A 24518-nucleotide genomic window follows, 5' to 3' on the forward strand; every position below is an offset into this window, starting at 1 on the left:
AGTGGCCTATACATCTTTATATAAAATCTATCAAATGGACAAGATTATCAAATGGTCAAGATCAGGTCTGATATATATATAGTTATTGCAATCCTTCCCACTGCCTTTAACAGATGGAAAAGAAGACTCTGAATAGAAAAGTAGGCAATCTAGGATTTGAAAGTAACTATCCTGTCCCCCCTTCCCACTTATATTCAGATTTTTGTGTTTAAAGATAGTTTCACAATGTCATCTCTAAATTTCCTTCCCCAGTGCCCTCATTTGTGCAGGGCTGAGAGAGGCCATACCAATGCTGACATGGAAACAAAATTGGTAGGTTGTTCCTGGCTGCCAGAAATAAGTGGAAAGGGCTACAGATGCTACCCTGAAGTGCCATATTGGAGCACAGGACCTGCTTTAAGGAGGCCACTTCTCAAAGGACACGACTTAAAATTAAAGCTACCAAAGCAACATAACAGAGGAAAACTGTTGATCCAAGTTGCTTGACTGCAATACAGGAATTACTGCATTGCTTGGCTGTCTGTTAATAATCAGGTAGTTGTCAAAAATCATAACTGTATTTACAATAATGGGACTAAGCATCTGGATGGCTTCATCATTTATCTAATTCCCAAATGAAAAGTCCATTTGAACTAATGAGCAGAGCCTTCATTCATTTGACCAAATGACAGCGTGCATCCATGCCCAAGACTTCAGTGATCCCTGAGCTAAGTGCCAAATGAACCAGCTCTGGAAGCTGCACAGCTGCATCAGCATGATGCTGTGCCAACAGTAATTAGTTCTAATGAGAGACTACACCACACTGAGGATCAATCCCAGCATAGCTGAGTGCTGATTTATGTGGACATGCTATATCTTTCTCAGAAACAGCTCAGGCATCTCTCTAACATAGGGGCTCATTGTACAGACTAGACACACTCTGTATTTGCTTGGGGGTTACGGGTAAAATAAAGAAAAGTCATGAAACTTTACATTCTTTTGAATCTTATGCAGTCATTTCCATAAGGGCCGAGAAGGGAAAAAGGGTGAGTAAAGCTATTGCTTTAATATTATATAAGATCCACTTTTCCTGTGTAAATCTACCCACAAGATACAAGTGAGGCTTATTGTCTCTCTGAGCCTTTAGAACAAGTTGATATTCTGTAGGGAATGAACAATCCATCTGTGTCTGAGGGTCACCAACGTAATGAGTGAATTGGGGACATCAAGATTGGAGACAGCCTGAGCTGAAGGGATTGATTCCTTAAGACGTAGATTTCATATTTTCCAGATTCTGTACTGCATGAGTATATAGCTCTGAACTTTATATAGCGTGCTAGCAAGTTCTCTTCACAGTTTAGTTTGGCAAAACAATCCTTTTCCAGCTTGAGAACCAAGGACAACACTGCAGCTTCAGGCCCAAAAAGTATAAACAAGGTTGAATTGAGGAGAGCAATCTGGGAGGATGTGACTTCTTACCCTGAAGCTGTAATTGAACAATTAGCCCCAACATGTAAATGGACCAAAACTTATAAAAGTGTGAAAACTTGTGACTGGCGTCCATCTTGGGTGGAGCCACAGCTGGGCTTTTGTACTGCCCAAGATGTATCCTTTGAAGGCCTTTTAATAAATACCTACTTTATTTCTTTAACACTGTCCAGCCTCTGTTCTAGGTAGCCTCTCAAGGTATCAGGATCATGCACAGGTGGATTTTGCAGTCCTGAGATATATGGATCAGGTAAGGAGTAAAGTCAGGCAAACTTTAGGAAAGCAAACTTCCAGCTCCACAAGGAGATATTTAAAAGGGTTCCCAGGGAGACTGCTGTCAGGGACGGGAGCAGAGCAGAGCTGGCAGATTTTTAAAGTACTCTTTACTTCCATAGAGTACAAGAGCTGGCAATCCCCAGGAGCAAGAAATCAGACAAGGAAAACAAGAGATGGGCATGGCTGAGTAGGGAAGTGCTGGTAAAAGTAAAGGGAAAGAAGTAAATGCACAGGCAGTGGAAACAAGGACAGGAAACCTGGGAAGAGTAGAGAGATGAAATACAGTTGAGGAAGGCCAAAGGAAGCTGAACCTGGCAAGGGATGCCAGGAATTATAGAAAGGGCTTCCACAGGTCTGTTAACCAGAAAAGGAAGGTTGAAGAAGGTGCACCCACCCTCAATAAACAGTGGTGGAACACTGGTAACAATGGATGAGGAGAAGGCTGAGGTACTCAACTCTTTTGCCTTCAAGTCTTCAATGACAACCTTTCTTCCCATGCCTCCCCAGTGGATTGACAGCAGGATGGGGACAGGGGGAGCAAAGAACTTCTCACTGTAAGTAGAGATCAGGTTCATGACCATCTGAGGAACCCAAATGTACATAAGTCTATGGAACCTTATGAGATGCTCTCCCAGAGTCCTGAGAGAACTGGCTAATGTTAGTCAGGCACAATTTTCTCTTGGTGACGGCCATGCTGGCTGTCTCTAATCACCTCCCTGTCAGGCACATGCCTTGACACAGCTTCCAGGAGGATCTGTTCTATGATTTTACCAGGCAGAGAGTTAAGGCTGACCAGGAGTTCCCAGTGTTCTGTTCTTTAACTTTTCCCAGTCACTGGAGACTTTGCCTGAGTGTCATGATATTTCAAATATCACAGAGCATAGCTTGGCAACTACAGTAGCAAATTCTCTCAGGACCATGGGATGTATCTTGTCAATCCCAGGGCTCTATGCTTGTTCACGTTCCTCAGGGAATCTTGAAGCTGAGTTGAGTTGCAATGAGAGAAACCTTTTCCTCCCAGTCCCTGCCCTGATGTTCAGGGACTTGAGATATGTGGGAAGAGAGATTACCATATGTATTGGTAAAATACTACTTCCCTGCAAAAAAGGACATACAATAAGTACAGCTATTGGCATTAACATTTTGATGATGTATCTGTAAAGTTAGTTTTAAATATTAGTGATTTCTGACATTCTGTAAGAGTATTACTGATTTCTCTCAGTGAAATTCTTGCTGCCTGGAGGAAATATTTTTAAACTCATTTTACCTTCAGTCACAGGAAGTCTATAAACATGTATAGAAAGGAGAAGGGAAATTAACTTATAAATGGAACATAAAGGAATGAAAATGTGTAGCTGAATGGCTTTAATCATCAAAGTTTTGGAAGAAATTATAACATAATATTTAGAAAAGATACAAATAAGGTATCCAAGGGTGGAATTTTTCCCAAAGACTCAAGATTTGGTGAACATTTATGGTGAACAGAATTTATTCAATTCCTGTGCAATTTCATTAGGAATACATCACTCTTCAGAATGTCTGAAGCTTCTTATGACCTTTTCAGTTTATTTTTATCTTGAAATTTTCAAAGTATCCTGCACACCAAAAAAACCCCATCATATCAGAATAAAAAATAAAGGAAAGCACTTTGTTGAATGCAGGAAAAAGCACCCCCTAAAGTGTCTATCCTCATATTTTTGATCCTCATTTTCTGCACCATTTGGTCTGCAGCCTGAAGGCACTTGATTCAGTCTCTGCTATGTGCAGTATCTACATCTGGCAGCTGTAAACTTGTAGTGACATTTCCTTGAGAATGGACAGGGAATCAGATCTACTGAGAGATGCTGACCTGATTCAGCAAGAGCTGCTGTTTTCTTATGCATATGACTATGTTGTTACATTGTAAGACAAGACTGCACAAACAAATTGCTTTGCTATATATTTAAAAGGAGTGAACTTTAATGCATTTAATTATTTTCCTTCTTCCTTCACAATACTTAATATCTTCTTTCTTGTAACATTTACAGATGGACCAGTAATTTCAACAACTGGACAGGTAATAAGTCTAAATTCTAGTTTCAGTTTGCAAGAACAAAGCATCTTGGGATTAATGGGAATCAAATATGTTAAAATAATTCTTTCATAATTTCATTTTATGACTGATCAAACATATTTTGATATATTTGTCTGTCTGACTGAATAACTAGCTGGGTTTTTTCCTTTCATTGCCTATGTTGGAATAGACATTCTCTACTTTAATAACCTTTGCCTTTTGTATCCATGCTGAGCCTCATTATCTTCACCTGTGATTTTAATCTTAAATATACAATATATACCAGTTGACTCAAAAGTACTGTACTCACTTCACACAGGCTACCTGAAACTGGCTAAAAGCTCTCCAGGTGCAAGGTAGTAGAAAAAAAAAATAAAATTCCTGGCTTCTCTCACCTTACAGAGAGACAGCAGTTCCCTTTCTACTGGCAGACAAGCACTTACACAACTTGCAATATTTTGGAAAGGCATAGCTATACTGGAGCTCAAAATGAAGGGACATCAGGACTCAGTACAACACCTTTTTCATAGTGAGTAAACATCTGTGTAGGGACAAAGATAAGGAGGGATTTGATTTTGATAATAACTAAGTTATTTTATCTCACTTTGAAATAATCTTGACTGCCAATGAACCACTCAAAAATAAATACCAGTCTTCCTACCCAGTACATTAGATTGCTTTGGGGGACAAAAATAATTGAGTTAATGGAAGTACCAAGTTTTCTCATAAAAGATCATGCAAAGGCCAAATATGCCCTAAGAAGAAAATTATTTATTATCATTATTTATTAATTACTTCAGTTATGCTAATTGCACTGCAGCTGTCTTGTAGATAAGCACTTGGAAACAACTTCCCTACTTTTATGGTTGTATTTTAGTTGACACAGCAATTTTCAGCCATGGGCTGTAAGAACAAAATAAAAAAAAAAAATCAGTCCTGCATAAACAAGGAACCAAAGAAAAGAGATGTGAAATGACTTGTTTAAAGCCAAACATTAGATGGTTAGAGCAGGACTTGAAAAAAACCCACTTGCTTTAATTCTAAGGCAATAAATACAATTTCAGATAGATGTTACCTCCCATCCAGCCAGTTCTCTTCCAATAACTACTTAGCTGCCTGGAAAGAAGGAAGGAACAGGAACAGTGTCTCATTGAAGGTCTGTTGATTCATCTCATGAGAGTTACTAATGCTTAAAAAAATACAGCAGCAATATCTCCTGGTCTCTTTTGTGGCAGATGATTCACACAAAGGGAACTGTAGTCAGTGCACTGAGTGGAAAAGGGGAGGAGATGTGTGTTCTCCTGTCTGTAGTGGCTTATAATATACTTCATTATATCCTTTTAACTGCAGCACTTTACCATGAAACTGAATTGCTCCCATACAACAGAAGGCAGCACAACAAGGGGGAGGCAGAGACATCAGAACAGAGCTCTCCCATGCAACATATAAAGGGTTTTGTGTAACTGATAGCTATTTTTTTTGGATGAAAGGCAAAATAAAAGCAGGTGGTAATGTTCATGAGATCAGATTTTGTCTGAGCATGGTAAAGCATCAGAGAGGTTTTTGGAGAGGAGAGAGTGGCTTATTTTACCATGAAAAATTGTTATGAATTTGGCACTGTTCTGAATTTGCTGAGCAATGTGTTTAAGTGCTTACAAACAGACACAAGGAAATCAACGCCCCTCTCAAATATGTCACATTTGAATGCAATAAAAATCAGTCAAAACTGTAAATTGTGCATCATACTTAAAGTGGTAAGAGCCTGGTGCAGGTTTGAGAACTAAATATCCACTGTCACTTTTCTGTGATATGCTTTTATGAAAACACATTCCCTGTGTCCTTTTCTTCTTCTTCCGTGGTGCTTTCTTTATTCTGTAATTTGTTTATTAGCTGTAAGTTCTGCTGTGGACTGTGGCTAAGATTTGTAAAGGTGTTTAGTGCCTGGTTGGTAGCTACTGAAAAACTTTTGCATCACAGCAGGGTCTCATGATGATATGAATTTATTGATTTTTCTGCCTGGCTGTGTAAGTTTTGTCATTTGTAGTGCCTCTTTTATAAGCAATTTTTCATGGCTATTTATTTCTCTGTGGCTGTCCAGGGTCACCATCAGGGTAAGGACTCTGTTGCACTATGCACTTTACTACCACAATAAAAAAAGCCATCCAAAAATATGACTCAATTTTGTTTTTAGTGTAGTAACTCTGTATATGAAAAGGGTGTGTGTGAGGGGGTGGGGTAGATGGACCCAGCTAATTGTGTCCCAGATAACTCAAACTTTTATCAAAAGTTTGAGTCAAATATTTTCTACTCTGGAAAATATAATAGTTTATAGTTGCCAAAATCCAGGATAGATTTCCCAAGATGGAAGAAGATATCTTTGATATTGTTTGCTTTTTTTCCTGTAGAAGGAAGAAGTATCTACTAAAACTACAAACCAGAAGTATCATGGAGTGATACAAGAGTGGGAAAGAGAACTGAACTGTTGGAGGTAAAAATATTCTAGATTTCATGGTAATTAGAGGTAGAAAACTTGATGCAGTACGTGAGTGAGGGAGCTGCCTGGTTTAGCCACCTTTTGTGAACTATTTTGCTGGAGTATGCATGAGTCTCAGGAAATGTAAAGCCAACAGGAGACCTGTTCCTGTTTCCTGCTGTAGCAGTGGAAGACATAAAATGATGAGTGAGAGGATTTATGTATTTATAAAACATTTGTTTCTAAGATTTCATACGAGTAGAGAGCTGTCTGCAGTGCATGATTTGAGACAAAAAGCTCTTTTTTAAAAACAAAGTCAAGACTTTTAGATCAAGAGGGTATAAATCATCTAAATTATGCAAGACAGTGTTATGGCAGCCTTGTGATAGTAACTGCCTTCATGCTCTTAAAAAATAGATTACCATTTTATTAACTTTTTAACAAAATTTTACATTAAGTTTTTATTTTCTTTTAAAATGTAAGAAACTATATGTGTTCAAAGTTTCTAAACCAAAAGTTGGGAGCAGAAATATTCATTTTCCTTAGAACAACTGTAGCAAGGCAAGATAGAAAGGCAGAACCCAAATGGAACATGATTTAACAATGAATTAATTTCCATCATGATTTAAACTGATTTTTTTTTAAACTACCATTTAAACCATAATGAAATACTGAGAAGTGTTAAGAAAATCTGTGGTCAGAACTCTATATGAACATTCAGCATCTACCTACAAACACCTAGTGAGAAAATAATTGTATTTACTTGAATCAGTCTGTTGACATAATTTGAATTAACCATGTGCATAAATATTTTAAGCACCATGGATACCATTGTATTATTATTAAAAACACCTCCACTTTCATTATAGCTAATCTTCTAGTCACAGAAAACCTTTTTCTACTTTAAAACTGAATTGCCTTCGTAAAACCAATAAAGACTAATTTAGACTTTCAATAGGCTAACAGAACAATTGCTAACACTTTATCTAAAAAGTTCAACTTAAAGAAAAAAAGTAGTTTTCAGAGTACCAAGATTCTATTTATCCACTTAGAAGAATGATTCTCAAAAATATCTAAATAATTTAGGCCCAGAAGACCCACTGGATTCAGGCCACAGTATCTGAGGAAACAATGAAGGTTGGTTGGACCCTTTCAGATTTTCTCACTCGCGGCATTTCAAGTTATGGCATGCTGTTGGTGACTGGGATTAAAGGTAGGAGTGACAGTGACAAAAACCAGTCAGGAGTTTGTGTGCATCCTCCCCCACCCCTCCTTTCTCTGATGGGCAAAGAGGTTTGTCCCAAGAGGAGAACACCAGGTGGAAATTGCAGGAGGAACTGTCTGGATGCTCTCATAACTGATGCATTCTGGAGATGGGGGAGCTGAGATGTTTGTGATGGGCTTTGGTTCACATCAGCCTGCATAAGGGTATAAAATAATGAGAGTTTTTTGGAGTCTTTTTACTTCAAATTACAGGTAATTACAAAGAATATGTAAACTAATGGAATTACTATGTCTTTAATTACTTACTGATAAGATTTTGCCCTGCAGTCAATCAAGGTAAGACTGCCCATAAAATCAGAAAGTGAAATAGATATCATTACCTAATGTAAGGCAGACACAAACAATATGAAAGCATATAATGGGTTTACCATAGCCAACACAATAGATATCCTTTGATTAAAAAAATCCTCTGAATTTAGGAAGAAGGGAATTTTTATAGATTTAGCATATTTGATTTTTTTTTTCCAAAAAGAGCAGGAATGGAAAACAGAATTGCAGAGATTGTTGATGAGATGGGTGAAGTGTAGGTCATCAGAAAATTAGAGGACCTCTAATTTGGTTTGGGTAAAGTCATATTTGGTATTATAATAAATACCTTTGCACAAGAAGTCAGCATATGTCTATTTTTTTTGTCCAGTAACACAAGGTTGGAGAGGTCAGAAAATAATGCATAACAAACAGTATCCCAGTGTAATCAGCCAAAAATTCCTAGGACAGATGCACAGCACAAGAATTAATGTCATTGTGGAGGCCACTAGTAAACCATTATCAGAATTAATGTCGATAGTTTGGATTACCTGTGTTTAAAAAAGAATTCAAGGTGCAGTGAGTAGGGAGAACCTTATTAACTTAACCAGAGAATGGAACAAGACAAAATATCTTATGAGAAGAGATTATGTGAGTTCTTCTTGCTTAACACAGCAATTAAAAGCTAAGAGAAGATATGATTGCGCTGTAAGCATAAAAGGGGAGAATAAATACCAGGAAGTAAAAACAATTAGATCAGCCAAAGAACAATACTGAAACAAGAATGCATGGCTGTAAAGAAAAGATGCAAACAAACTGTTAGGAATTAGAAGACTTCTAAAAAACAAAGATGTGAATGTGAAACAGTTGCCCAGCTGGCAAAGATTCAAACTATTCTCAATAGAGAGTTGCATAAATTTAGGGAGCTAGGCACAGGTTATGCATTTTGGTTGTCTGTGACTGTGAGGATCTAAACTCAAGGACCCAGAAGGTTTGTTTCTGTCATATGCCATAGCATCTGGCAATTTTGTACAGCATAGCAAATATTTACTTTCTGCATAAAAATGATTAGCACACATGAAGAAGGTAACAAAGCCTCTGCAGTGTCAGCATGTAACAGGAAGTAGACTGGAAATAAGAACAAAGAACTGAGATGAACTACTGAGTGGTAGTGCCAGCAATGGTTTGCCATGTGTTGCATGGTTTTAGTGCAAAGCAGTCAGGGACAACCATGTTCTTTGAATGTCAACCAGTTCCCACCTTGAACTTTGTGTGAGCTGTAACTGATTTATAAGACACTGCACATGAAATTACCTCTAAAGTGGCATTTATGGCAATGAGAAAGGCATCCAATCACCCTTGAAAGAAGAGGGGTAATTCTGAGAGGATGCTCTGTATAGTGAAGGTCATGAATGCCATATTGACATTGAGGGACACCGAAGTAAAGCAACCTGTAACTATAGTTTGCCAACATCCAAGCCAGTTACAGAAGGTGTCCTTAATTTCCCCACAGCCCTGTGACTAAGATTTTCCACTGGTCAGTTTTAGCCTGTTCCCCAGCTGGATTGTTTATTTGCTGCCTTTGGCTGCCTCCCACATGCCAGACTGGGCACCTATCCCCATCTGCTAATTTGGAACAAAATAGAGGTGGAACTGCTCTTCTCAGATGAGTCATAAATTGGTTTGCTGGAATATCAGGCATTTCTGCATCACCTGCCTCATCTGAAACAGAATCTTGTCTTTCAAAGAACAGTGCTTACAGTTCTTCAGACCAGGTTTTCTTTTTGTTTGTTTGAAACATTCCTATTGTCCTGGAATAGAATGACAGCTTGCAAGTACTGTTGTAAAAACATTTGGGTCATAAATTTCCCAGAAGAAATGTAATATTTTTCCACTTAATTTAATAACTTCTTGTGGGCCTCTGGGATGAAGAGATTCCTCAGTGTCCTATGCATTCTTTGACATGTGGCTAATGCAACTTGCTTTCCTAGGGGGGTGTTTTATAGAAAAGTGACCTTCTGCTAGGAAAACAAAATAACAACTCATTTAAAAGAAACTGAAGATCACACCAGTTTCCTTACTGAGGTGAAAAACCAAGCAGTGGAAAACATAAGCTGCATTTATTTTAACATATGGGACTTTGAGCATCATGTGGAAAACTCATTGATGTGGTAGAATTGTGTTTTAGGATGCCTCTAGAGAAAGACGTGATGGAATTATTAAAATTTGCAAGAAAATACATTAATCAGTCATGTGTTAGAGCATTCAGCCTGGAGGAATGAACACTTTTTGGGCAGAACCAAACAGCCATGGGAATCATTGTCCCCAGTCTGTCACTGTCACATATCTGATTTTGGAGGAGTTCCTTATGTCTCAACTAAGTAGTGTAGAAACAGCTGAGCTCCAGAAGCAGCACGGGACCTTCCATGTGCAAATGTCGGGTATTAGACTGCTCTGAGCATCTCCTGCCCACAGAGCAAGTACAGCCATCCTGCAGCCATGGGCAAACCACTCTGTAGGATGATCCCTTTCACAGCTGCCAAGTTCAGTGATCACTCCCTGGGCAGACTTTTAGGGTGCTTTTAGGGGCTATCAGCCAAGTGACATCCCTGAATGCAGTGGGTATAAATGTTCCCAGCTTTTTACAAAAATTAAAAAGAAAGATCTTTCCTCTCTTCCATGTTAATGCCAGGACCAAACACAAGCTGATCTTTACCTCTAAGCCCCATTTTTTTTTTTTTCAATTGCAAAAGTGACTTGCTGTTTACTTCAGAATAGTAACAGTGAGACACAATTCATTAGTGTCTGTGGATTTCTTGGAGGTGCTGGGATGAGAGGAGCTAAAGAAGTGAGCAGAATATCTCTTTCATTAGAATTATATGACAGTGTCATTGAGAGAGTTTTCTGGAAACAGTGATGGTAGGTGCTTCTTCCCAAATTACCACAAATACGCCCCCTTCAAAATTTGCTTTCAGGAGCAAATATTTTCCAAAACTTGGGATATCTCTCAAACAGAAAATTCAAATGTGATTTATTTGACAAGAATCTCAGGTATGAAGTAGCTACATTTTCATAGTCATAACTCTAAAATTTTCAGTCCATATTTCATAAATGTACAAAATATAAAGGAAAAAAAAACCATAATGCATTCTAAAAGAGGATGCATCCTATCTTTCTCACTCTAAAAACCAGTTTTAATTTTAAAATAATCTGGAAATTTTGACCAGAAATGGAAACCTTGCCTTACAGAAAAATTATTCTACTACCACTTTTCTAAGCAATCCTAGCCATTGTCAACTGACCAGCCAGCTATGAAAACAATGGGGTTCTGTAGAATTACTGGTGTATGTAAAAATTGAGGCTTCAGGTAATTCTACATCTCTGTCAACTGTTCCATGCATGGTGACAACTGCAAGCCTGCTAGAGGGGTTGCTTGATAAATGGAATAGCTAAAGTCTTCAGCCAAATTCATAGTAGCATTTTATCCCTGTTTTTTTTCTTGACACCATTCCTTGTCAGCTGTTTGCAAAACCTATTTCTGAAATAAAAAAAAAAAATATGGTCTTCCCTTCCTTCCTCTATCACCCCTCCTCAGAGATGGCAATCTGAGGTTTTGCTGAAGGCATGTGAAGTTACTCTTCAAGATACTGCAAATGTCACCTCCTTTTCATATGAGTCAGGAGAGTTAGAAAATCTGCACAATTATTAGACCCTAAGACAATATAAGTCTCTAGAATTATTAGACTCAAAGAGAGAATGTAGTAAAATTATTTAATGAGTGTTCCTAGTAACCACTTTTGTGCTCAGAATAAAACATGCAAACTCCTTTCCAAAGACTTGAAGCTAAGAATTTTAATAGACCGAATGATTTGTTTCCCTAATGCATTCACCAAGTGCAGCAAACTGATTAAAATACTGGGTACTGTAGAACCTTTCTGTTTCTGGTCTATAGAGCTCAGTTTATGCATCATTAACCATGTATTACAGGTACACACAGCTATTTTACACATAAGGGAAAAAGAAAATAGACTTTGTACATGCAGGATGCTGATTTTGACATTTTCCTTTAGGAATGGTAAAAAGTAAAGAAATTGAGAACAGGTTTTGTAGGAAGTCATCCTTCTCCAGCAAGAACTGTACCTGTATGAGAAGACAATAAACAGACAAAAGCAATCCACTGGGTGAATCAAAACAGCTTTCAGTAAATATGTGGTGATGGTCTTTTTATGTAAGAAGATGATATTTTTGTATAAAAAGCCTTTAATAAAAAATAGCTGTTCTATTAGAGAATGTGATAGGTAGCTAAAAAGCAGCTTGCCAAAGTAAAGCTTCTTCAGAGTTTGGGGATAATTCTGTAATTACCTTACTGACATAAATTTATGTTCTTATTTAGGAAAAAATTCACATATTAATTTCACAGGACTTCTATAAAAGGGAAACAGGCTTAAGAAGCAGCAGAATTTACTGTAGACATGGCTCTACCTTACTGTAGAGCCATGTAAGGTACTTCAGAAATTTTGAAAATTTACTCTTCATTTAAATGAATTACAGAAAACCGTAAGTGCCGACTAGAACAAAAAAATCCTCAAAAAAGACGTAAAACAAACATTCATTAATAAATGTGTAATTCAGAAGAGAGGGTGAGTTTCTCTTTATCACTGACAAAGAGGAAGGCCTTTTCCAGAGGCTCTGAAAATTTCAAGCAGTAGTCTCCAGAGGAAAAGGGTAGAGCAAATGCAACTATATCAAATGAACTGCTTTGTATTTTTAGCAAATACAGTCTACATAGTTCTTACAGTAGTTTTTCATCTTTTCTTACAGATGATATTTCAAATTCTTCCATCAAGAATTTATAATCTGAAGTTTAGATTCAGGGCCATGAGACAGAGGTTAAATTTATGCATATTTCAGGCCTCAGCAAAGTCAGTGGATCTCAAGCATAGGTTTAATAAAGTTTAAAATTAAAGTCCTGTATAATGATACTCTGAGCACACGGCCACTTTCTTGAGCTGGTACATCTACTCAGCGAGCCACTGCAGCATGATTATTATTTAACCTGAACTGAGTTCAAAAGAATATTAGTTGCTGTCAAGTCACCTTTACACAGTGGTAGTGTCACTTTTTAGCTAAGTGGCCATCAGCATGGTTGGTCTGATTGCAGTGGCTGAGAACACCTTCCATGAAGTAGAAGAGCAAGAAGTTCTGAAGATGTCCACCTCAGCTGACTGTAAGTATTTAGATTCAAAGGGAAATTAAAAATAGCTGCCACTTTATTATAAAAAGGCTTTGCCCCTTGGTAAAGCAAATAAGACTATTCCCTGTGACTCAATAGGAGCAATTTTGATTCACTGAAGTTGCAGATTAGAGAAATTGGATTAAGCAATGTGAACTAAATTTGTTGTAAAAAGAAAGAAAAAAAACCACCCAAATGGAACTTCATATTTTATTCTTACCTGGAGGGAAAAACTTAAATGCATTTTAAAGGAGCCTCTTAGTGGTTTCTTAATTTCTACATTCTGATTTGTGTGCTTAAACTTTGGGAAGCATTGAAAATGGCTCTTTGCTTTCAAATTAGATATGTGTATGTAAATCACATTGAATCTGCATAAAAATATAGATTATTTAGGATCCACAAGCCAACTGCTTCTCTTTCAACATTAATGACCCACTGACTTTTGTGCATCAACATTTAGATCTGGATCCTTGGCATCCATGAGCAGCTCCTGCAGTGAAAGGAAGCACACATGCTTTTCCCAGTGCCCCAGTGCTGGAGTGCAGGGAGGCTGTTATGTGCTGCTAGAGGCTGTAATAACAACCACACACAGCACAGAGGGCCTCTCTCTGCTCCTGTTTATGACAGGGTCAGGGGAGAACAAAGGAGACATAAAACATGTTTCCCCTAATTCAACTGCTTCAACTCCACTAAGGAGAATTCAGGCACGGCTGAGGATTTCAGCACCCTCCTTGGAAAGTTTGCCCCTGGGCCATTAAAAATGGTTTGAATAATAAAATTGACTTGCCTCTCGGTGTCATTATATCCTCTTTTTCAGATCAGCGATTTTATTAACAGATAATGCTGATAAAGATTTATTTTATGAGATATTTTATGGCTTTTAAATATCATATGCAAGTTTTCAGCTCTTTGGCTCCTTGCAATGCTGATTAGGATGGTGCCTCTTTTTTCCTTCTTTCCCCTGTTTCCAAAGCAACCATGAAATAAAATAGAAAAGCACGCAGAGACGAAGACATAAATTCTGAAGAAATAATTCTGACATGCAATTTTGAAAGCCCTTTTCAGGTCAGTGTCATTTTTGTAATTGATGTTACCAGTTTTATTTGTCTTCGTATTTTCCCCTCAATAAACAATTCAAATATACTTCAAGCACTCCTTTCACAAAAGGCAACTTGAAAACATGTCAAGCACCTTGATTTGGAAACTTTTCCAGGATTTAGACAGCTTGCACATTTTACTAAACGGTGCACATTTTTTAAAAGCTACTATCCAACATAATACTTCAACTGCCAAGAGTAGTAATAGGAAGCCTATACTTACATTTCAGCTCCAGTTTGATGAAGTCAGTGTTCCCCAGATTCTCAAGAAACACCCCATCTGAGGCTGATGTTTTGAAGTAGAAAGAGATGTCTGCACTGGTTTCCCCTTGGAAGGTGGAGAAGTGGAGGTAAGATGATGAAGTAACGAAAGAAGCTGCGTTCCAGTAATTCCCTGCAGAGGATAGACAGGAAAGACATGTTTCAGTGCTCCCTTGAAGCTGTTGGAAAAGTTGGAGATTTTAAGGTTCATCTATGCTACAGTACTGTCTGTGCTGAAGAAAGAACCCCAAGCACCTTGATTCTTGCTCCCTCTGTTTTGTTTTTCTGGGCATGGTGTGTCAGGTTTCAGAAGATAGAGCATGTTAACAGTAAATTTATTTTCAAGCTCTTAATTTATCATATCTAGTCATACTCAAACATTGTTATTATATGTTTATTATAGTAAGACTATAATGGGAGATCATGACAGAGGGGCAAAACACTAATTTGGTGTCTGCCCCACCTCAGACATATGCTTTGCTTTCATATATTGCTGCATGTGTGACTTACTTTTCTTCAAAATTATTCTACACACCTACACCCCCTCCTGAAAGTGTAGCCATGTCTGTCAGAAGTCAATTAATTTAAATCACAGGAAAAATCCAGTGAATGAAGCTAATCAATACAGACACAATTAACATATGCACCTAATAGTACCCTAGTACATTCCCACTGGAGAAATACAATAATTAATAACATCCAATAACTATTACTGTACTTTAGCTAGAACGACAGTCAATTTCAGTGCAAGGTAGCATTACAATGCAAAAAAGAAGTCATAAGATATAAGAGCAGGTAAGATTCTCTTAATAAGAAGATCATAAGATTCATAAGAGAAGTCTTTGGGGTGACCTAATTGCTGCCTTTCAGTACCTGAAGGGAGGTACAAGAATGATGGAGAGGGACTTCTTACAAGGGCATTCAGTAACAGGGCAAGAGGGAATGGCTTCAAACTGATAGCCAGTAGGTTTAGATTAGATATTAATTTTTTCTGTGATAGTGGTGAGGCACTGGAACAGGTTGTTCAGAGAAGCTGTGGATGCCCCATCCCTGGAAGTGTCAAACAGGATTCTGAGCAACTGGTCTAGTGGAAGGTATCCTTGTCCACTGCAGGGATGTTGGAACTAGACAATCTTTAAGGTCTCTTCCAACCCAGGCCATGTTATAGTGATTCTATGATGATGATATAGGTGATAGAGTAAGCCAATGAGAGACTGAAACAACTCATTCTAGTTCCATCAGAATGCTTATGTATCCAGCTTCAGAAATGTATTAGAATATAAATCATGATGTCATCACAGCTGAATCCTTAGTATTCCAGCCAATAAACACAATACTACTACTTTCCATTCCAGTCCAAAGTCCCAGATATTGGTTTTCCATTGTTTGATTACTGAAGAAGGTGATAATGCTGTTATTTGTCTGGTTAGCACTGGATGAATATGAATGAGGGTGGTTGAAGCTTCAGAAGATCAGCTGTGATGATATATTGCACTACTGGCCCACATTAATTTCAGAAGTTTTATTATTTGAGTAATTATTAGTTTCTATTCAATTTTAAATTGAACATCTGAATTAGCAGATGTTTTTAGGTATAAATAAAAGCATACTGTTGCTTTACATAGTACTATTCCATACCCTCCATCATAATTCTGCCTCTCTCAAAGATTTAGGGTATTTGGAAAAAGAAGCCATTTTCCATTTAGTTCAATGCATCCCAGGAGGAAAGTTGTAATTGAGATTTTGTGTGCCTGTATGTGTAAACACGCATTTGAGCAGTGAAAATGGGAAGAAATAGGCATTCATGAAACAGGTATGGGTTTGTGAATTAACCAGTTAGGCTAGATCAGCTAGTTTTCAATATGTATTACTATTTACCCTCCTTTTACAAATGAGTAATTTCCAGATTGAATGCTAATAAAGATTTCTATAGAAATGTCAATAATCTTCATATCATAAACCTGCATGGGCAAGAAATATCTGCTCATTATTTGGAAGGTTGTTCTCTGAAAACATGTCTAGTGCAAAAGCAGCACAGATAAAAAAAGGTCTTGAATTTTATTTTCATTTGTGGTCTCAGGTCTCTTTCCCTCTCACTTTTCAAAGTGCTCTCTCAATATTAGGGTTGCTTATGGTCAAGATGCATGAGTGCTTTGTCAATAATCTCTAAATACAGGGTCCAGATGGACTTTGTATATGCTCTTCCATTTGCAGATGTACCAGGACATCTCTATTTTATTTTCCTGGGACCTACAGATATTCTAGCTGCTGGCAGACACTCAAAAAAGATTTTACTTTACCGAATAAACTCACATGAAATAAGTGGGACTCAGACAAAAAGCCAGGAATATATTAATACAATCTCTGTTCAGGAGCTAATTTAGCTGCCCTGAATAACCTTGTAGAAATGCTTGAATTTCTTTGTAACTTCAATAAGTATTTTAGATCCCTAGCTTTACATTCCTTGAATATTACTAAACTTGTTAGCCTAAAATATGAAGAACACATGACAAGTAAAATTGCTGTCAATGTGAGAGCTATAAAATTCAAGTACTACTGGAGATAAATCTCTCTTCAGCTAGAAAGGTGTCCCAGCCACCTCAATTCTCCAAAAGAGGCCAACACAGTGTATTATTATAATTCATATTTCAATAAAGCAAATAAGAGTAGGACATGCTATATGAAACAGCTAAATATTTTGCAGTATTGTATTTGCAGATTTTTAATTATCTTGCAAACTTGAAACCATTAAATGCAATTTGACACAGATTAGTCTGTAATGCTGGGATGCTGTGGGTTAAATCCTTAACTATGAGAGTGCATAACCCAGGTGCTGGTTTGCCTTTACAGGGCAGTAGTTTTCAGTTGTATGTGACGAGTTGGACATTTCAGAGTTTTTAGGATTGGTATTGTTTTTGGATTTATCCAGCAGGGTCCAGCCCTATGGCAAAGATTTCACACCTTTACCACAGCACACTTGCAAGAGGGCTGCTGCTTCTGAGTGCCACTTCAGGGCCAGATAGGCAGGTGGGTTCAGATGGAGCCTTCAACACCCTCTTATTGAAACAAAAGGAATCAATTTTTATTTAGTGCTACATCCAGCCTGTTGAAGAGCTCCATCACTAAGGATTTTACATTTAATTCAAAATGCTGCGATTTGACTTTGCAGAAAACCCTGTCTGCAGATGTAATTGGTGAGAGGATAAATACAAACAATGCAGACAGAATTGGAGAATCTGCACCTCGAGAGAGACATCTTCAAAGACTATTCATGAGAAATTCCTATGAAGATAAAATCATATTTTTGCACTCTAGTATACATTAATCTCAAATCAGTTTAGGGGAAAAAGTCTTTTTATTAAGAGTACAATAGAAATGTTTTGCCGAACATAAATAATGATTTTTATCATAAAATGATATCTTTTGATAAGAAATGGGCTCCCTAAGGAAATACTGTATAAAAATCCACTTTACACACATTTATTACAGTTTCTTGCTAGGAACTTTTATCAGTCACTATGCCTCAAAATTTCTTTGGTACATTGTCCCAATTCTTTCCTCAAGTGATTTGAACATACTGATCCTACAGGCATTTTTCTCCCACTTTAGGCTGACAAGCTGTAGATGGAGAAAACTGGGACTGGAACTTAAACCACAGAGTACAGGTATGGCAGCAGGAATATCAGACAGAATGTGGGAAAGGGAGTTTATTTAGAAAGAAAACTATAAAGATAAGTTTTTAATTTATAAAAACACCAGAGTCTAAAGATTATTTTTATTGTATTATCTGAAATATGACATTATAATTCTACTTTCTTCTTTGAAACCTCAACTATAATTTTGTAATGAAGATCACAGCTCTGTTGTGAAGTTCTGTTGGTTTAAACTCACTTAGTGTTTAAATTTGATTTAAGCCAATTAAACAGGTACAGAGCATGCTGCTGTCATGGAAGCACAAATACAAATCAATCAAGACACCGGACAAGCCTTTTCAGTTTTTTGCAACTCAAGATAAATGTGGAGATCCCCAAGGCATGGGTATGTTGTTCATAAAATTGCACGTTTCCTGGTGATGGCAGTAAACCTTAGGACACAGGGCACAGAGAGGCAGGAAAGGGAATTGCTGACCAGAGTGCCAGAGGAAACTGCCATGGATGTTTGCCTGGATCCAAGCAGGAATCAGAGACATAGTGGAGAGAGAGGTGCTTCAATGCACCAGGTAACACTTTGTGATTCTGTTTCAATTTGTGCCAAGGTTGCTCACAGCTCTGCCTCTGCTGTGAAAATTAAAACCCAACTCGTTAAGCTCCTGCAAAACACTCTTACTGCTTTCTCATTAGTTTTCCTAACCCTGAGTTATGGTGTTCTTTGTAATTTGTATGATACAAAAGTGTAACTTCTACTGCTCCAAAAAGACTCAGTCTCAGACAGGTGGCTGCACTATAATTGCAAAGGTATAATTTTTACAAGACTAGAGATAGTCTGTAGCCACAAGAAACCAGCCCTACTACAAAAGTTAATGAGAAGCGACATCTTAAATCTCAGATAAAAAGCTGAACTAAGACTTGAAGATTTTTCCCACGAAGTCCCACCTCAGTGAGAAGGAAAGAGACCCATAATACTGACAGGGAAAAACACACTTTGTCCTGAGTTATGCAACAGGAACAGGCATCTTTAAATGTGTCGCAGCTCTGTAACTTGAAAATGTAGAGTCACTGGCCTTATAGTAATCAGCCTTTCAGCTTCTTCCTTGCAATATTTTTGTTCAGAGCTCCCTTGCTGGCTCCCATCAATATCTTCTTTCTTAGCATGATTGAAATTCATGCTTTAACACCATCAATTTCACTTTTACATTTAAACCCCATTGAAATGGATAATGGCAATACCAGAACTGTAAAAGACATCAGTGCTTTTAGCCCTGCCAGGCAATCGCACTAGAGAACGAATGCTGCAGTGTCAGGCAGCTCTTATGTATTACAATAGACCAAAAACCTCCAGGGCCCTCATCTGCAGCAAAACAGATTTTCTATCAGAACCATTATGTGAATAAAATGTAAGAATAGTCTTCTATTTCAGAGGAGATGGATGTGTGAATGGAAAACTGTTCTGTGGCACAAAGTAATGGATTGAGATTATCCATACAATTATGCTCAGCAAATCAGGTTGGTGGGTTTTTTTTTCCTTTCTTCTTTTTCCATTCTGAGATAGGAATTTATGCATGCACACAGAGCAGTTTGGGTATCAGTACAGCAACAATCACACCTTAGACTCAAGTCTTCAGATCCATTTCAGAGTGGAACTGGCTGTAATGAAAACCAAATTTGCTGTTGGACTTTCTATTTGAAAAGTCAAAGAAAATTGGCAGTGTTTCTTGCACTGGGTTGTACTTTATTGTGAAAGATGTAACCATGTCCTCAAAGCAAGGCAGGTACTTTTCTGTCATCAGTGCTAATCTTAGGGATCGAGCTGAGATCACAGCTTCAGTCTGAGCTGGAGTGGGGGGGTGCTGGGGGAGAGGAGAGCAAGAATGGCAAGTTGTCAGCATTCTCTCCTTTGCTGGGAGGACTACAATGCCAGTGGCTTCTTCCTGACTGAAATATCTGCTTGGTGTCATTTTTCATTGTGCTGACATGCTTTTAAACCTTTGTTTTCCTCTGGTCTGCAACTCCATGCCACATCTACTACGCTTCACTCTACTACATTTACTGTATTTAATGCACATATAATTTACTATATATGGTAATTTCTGCATTTCTTTGATTTCTTTGGTACCCCTAGAGTCAGTTTTGACCAGCTCCAGTCCTGAATTTATTTACTTGTTGGTGAGTTGTTTAGAGCCTTGGGGTCCCCTGTATCAGTCAGTGCCCCATGCCTGCATCCCTTTGCCCAGAGTCCCACGTTCCCAGTTTTCAGGACTGCTGAATATATGGCAGTTGTGCATTTCTCTGCCCACTGCCATTATCCTTATTGGTCCTGCACCTGGGCCACAACAACTCCATGCACTGCTGCAGGCTGGGGGAGTGCAGCTGGAAAGCTGCTCAGGAGAAAGGGACTGGGGGCTGGCAGCCAGATGGATATATGAACCAGCAGTGTGCCTAGGTGACCAAGGGCATCTTGGCCTGTATCAAGAGTAGTGTGGCCAGTAGGAGTGGGAAAGAGATCGTCCTGCTGGATTCATCACTGGTGAGGTTGCACCTCGAGCACTGTGTCCAGCTCTGTGTCACTTGCTTCAAAAAGGACATTGAGGTGGTGGGGAAGGGTCTAGGAAGCATGTCTTATGAAGAGCAGCTGCAGGAAGTGGGGTTGTTAAGCCTGGAGAAAAGGAGGCTCAGGATGGGCTGCCTGAAGGGAGCTGTAATGGAGTAGGGGTCAGTCTCTTCTGGCACATCTTAGGTAAAGGAGTGAGAGGAAATGGCATTAAGTTTTGCCAGGGGAGATTAAGATCGGTTCTTACAAAAGGTGTCTGCCTAAGGCACCTGGGGATATGATTTAGGTGATTTAAGCAGTGATGGTTGTGCTGGGCTGACAGTTGGACTGGATGGTCTTGAAGGCCTCTTCCAACCTTGATGATTCCGTGATTACATTAGTCATCAATATCTCATTCCACACAAAGTAACTACTTTTTACTATTATCTATATAAAATGGGGTTGTACCATAAGAAGATAAGCAAAGGTAATACAAACTAGGTATAATACTCCTGCCATTAGGGAAAAAAACCCCCAAAAGTTGTTTCATATAAACAAAGTTTGAGGCAGTGCTCAAAATAGTCCAAGCCCGGCAAGTCTGTGGCTTTGAATACTCCCTACCCTACCCAAAGACTAACTAGGGACAGCAATAATGTATTTCTTGGGCTGTGGGTTAACAATTTATCAACATCACAGCAGAATATCACTTGAAAAGAAGCATGTAAATTGCTACTTAATTTAAAATTAAGATGGTAGTGTCCTCATTTACTCAATCCAAACCTGAATCAAGAAAAATAGACCAGAAAGAGCTGCTACACATGATGTTGCCTTAATAGCAGAAAAGTCTTTTGACAACACACAGGAAAAATAATCCCCAAGTGAACAGATGGAGAGTGTATTAGCACTGTATAACAGCAAACTGACTTACCCCCTTTCAGCCTAAATAAAAATATAGGTTAGATTTCAATTTCCAAGCTAAAACTAGCTGTGTATCTTTCAACAAAGTAACAAATGGCTGGAAGTCCAGAATGAAACCTGCTGAGAATATCAATACATATAGAGATGAACTCAGAGTTAAGAAAACAGAAAACTTAGCACCGCGGTGGTTACTGTCATGTTAAAGACAATTCAGATTTTAAAAGATAAATTCCAGATTGTAGAATTTTTTTTACACTGAGTTTTTTATACCTTGACTTTTTTTTTTTGCATTGACCGTCTAGTCCAAATGCCTGACCACTTTAGAGCTGATCAAAACTTAAATCATGGCTTTAAGAATGTTGGCCTTAAACACTGACAGGCACAGGACATCAACCATCTCTCCAGAAAGCCAGTTCCAGGGCTTGACCACCTTCCCAGTAAAAAAATGTCCCCATGTCAAGCATGAACTTTCCCTGATGGGTGCAGCTTTTAGCCATTCTCATGTGTCCTGGCACTGGGTACCAGGAAGAAGAGCTGAGCATCTCCTTCTTCTGACTCCTGTTTAGTCTTCTGTGAGCCAGCACTCCTAGAACCCTCTCTGCAGGGCTGCTCTCCAGACACTTCTTTCCCAGGTTTGTGCCTGACATAGCTCCATAGGGCAGAATCTGGCATTTTGACTTATTGAATTTCATCCCATTAATCAAAGACTAATGATCCATTCTCTTAGATTCCTCTGCAAGGGTTCTTGTCCCTCAAGAGAGTCAACAGCACCTCCCAGTTTGGTTTAATCAGCAAACTTGCTGATGGTGCATTCAACTACTGCATCCAGATTGTTGATAAATATATAACCCCTTCAATTTCTATACTACACCTGAAACTCAAAGTAATTCCTCAAGGCTGCTCTTCTGGAAGTTCATTGCATGCACCTCCTCTGAAAGTGAGATCCTGAAAAGGTTAACTGTCTACTCATTTGGGTGGTGACCTTCCACTGATGCCCTTGCCTCTTCCAACTGTGGGGAGGTTGTTTGGTCTTCACTTACAGACCTTTGCCACCTCTCCCTCTGCATGCCTGCCACAGCTGTGGCAATTGTTGACCTCATTACAGAACTTACCATCTTTTCATGTGGGCCAAGGTCTAAAGCACCAAACTCCTTTATGCATTACAAGATACTGAGGAGAGAGTAAATGTATTTAAAAAATTACAAATGCAGGCAAGTCTTACATTATTTCTTTAGAAATTAAAGAGTTCCTTCCCTATTTGGGATCAAATTGAGTTCTCTGGTCAGCAATGAAGGACATAACTTATATTAACATTGCAGTAAGATGGATAGCAGTTTATCAGCTGTCATTATAAATTATCTGTTTTCATAAAGATTCTCAAGTGACATAACAGTTACAAGACACTGATCAATGGATATAAACACAAATGCTAAAGTTTGCTTTACTCTGCCAGTCACTATATTTGCTGAGTGAGGGAAAAATGCAATCACATTTATCAGTGAAATGATGGAGTCAATAAAACAGATTCAGTGATGCAGAAATGTTTCCAGCACCTGCTGTGTTTCCTGCAATCATCTTTGGAAGATCATTTTTCAAAACTCTTGCCTCCTGGTCTCAAATCCTAATCACGATACATATCCTGTCACTGCTGGCATCATTACTTTCATCCATCTAAAGAATGAAAGGTCCTGATCTGGCCTGGTTTACAACCTGGAGCTCTGTAATGTGCTGATAGAACTTTAATGATGCATGTAAACTGGTGTCCTTTCAGGGGAATTTTTTTAAACAATAACTGACCTGCAAACACGAGCTTGACCACCACTGTGACACAGTCAAGGCAGTGTGTAGGAACCCTGCCACGGTGCCAGAATGGTAAACATTAAATACAGGAGCCTGCTGCTGTCCACAAACCTTGTTACTGTGAGGATCTGATTCTCTGTTGTCCCCTATATATTGGTGGGTGTTTAGCTGTGCAAAACAATTGTGAAACTTTCCATCCCCACCTGGTAATGCTGCCTAATCACCATATGCTTAGCACATATCTGTGCAAGGCGGAAGACAAAGACACAAGGACAAAAATGTAAAAAAATATATAAAAAAAAATCTTAAGAATTAAGTTCCCCTGTGGTACTAAATCTATTCCCTGTGCTGCAGAGGTGAACTGCAGGAAATGGTAGTTCTCTGCTCTCCAGATCCTTGGCAAGGTATGTGAACAGTGAGATGCAGCTCTAGAGCTCTGTAGACTCAGAGCCATTGCGCTGGCCAACACCATGTGAATGACATGATCCAATATCCATTTCTTCTGCCATTCCCATTTGCTCTTCCTGCCATGATATTTTAAAAGAAGAATGTGTTGGGTAATCTTCACACAGTTCTTCCCCTCTACATTTTCTCATTTTCTCTGCTTAGAGTGACATTTTTGTTCCTATTTGTGGCTTTAAAACCACTTGTGTTTGGCTATGGATCTGGACTCAGTGTCCTGGCTCTTTGGTCATGCGATTTGTTCTCCTAGACCAGCTGCCCTTTCACATTAGAAAATGTTTTTCAGAATTAAAAAGTAAGATGCAATTTATTCTTGATGTAGTACATTAACTATTCTTCATGTCATTGATTCCATTGTTATTGACAGAGATCATGAAATTATTTTGCTTGATCTTCTGTTACTGGATGGATTTCAGAGACTTAACTAAAGCTGAGAATATTTAAGTCAAAAGTTATGACTAGGTCCTTTGGTGATTTGTAGTCCTCTAACCTGATGAAACTTAGAGCTAAAATAATTTGCTTGAAGTAATCATTTAATTCAGCAGGTGCATTAGCACAGCCATGCTGTTCTACTGCTTATTTGTAGAAATATACTTTTAATGACTCCTTTGTTCATGTCCCAGTTCCCAGTTATTAATAAGTAGTTCAGATACACATTAAACCTACAGTTGAGTAAAACTGCCTTAATTCTTATGGTGCCACACCAGTTTCATGTCACTGGAACATTTTTCTAAGTCCAACTTCCCATTTTTTTTTTTGGCT

At 38.4% G+C, this 24518-nt stretch overlaps 1 protein-coding gene across 1 annotated transcript in view; it reads right to left on the reverse strand.

Annotated features, from left to right (window-relative positions):
• CNTNAP2 (contactin associated protein 2) overlaps positions 1 to 24518 on the reverse strand; it is a 1031572-nt gene that overhangs the window by 101903 nt on the left and 905151 nt on the right. Inside the window, exon 16 of the mRNA XM_071429755.1 lies at positions 14353 to 14523. Within this exon, the coding sequence (XP_071285856.1) occupies positions 14353 to 14523 (171 nt within the window). The remainder of the gene's footprint in view (positions 1 to 14352; positions 14524 to 24518) is intronic.

Source organism: Agelaius tricolor, unplaced genomic scaffold (genome assembly GCF_023055355.1).
Source record: "Agelaius tricolor isolate 1412-34295 unplaced genomic scaffold, bAgeTri1.0.p SCAF_6, whole genome shotgun sequence".
Lineage (NCBI taxonomy): Eukaryota > Metazoa > Chordata > Aves > Passeriformes > Icteridae > Agelaius > Agelaius tricolor.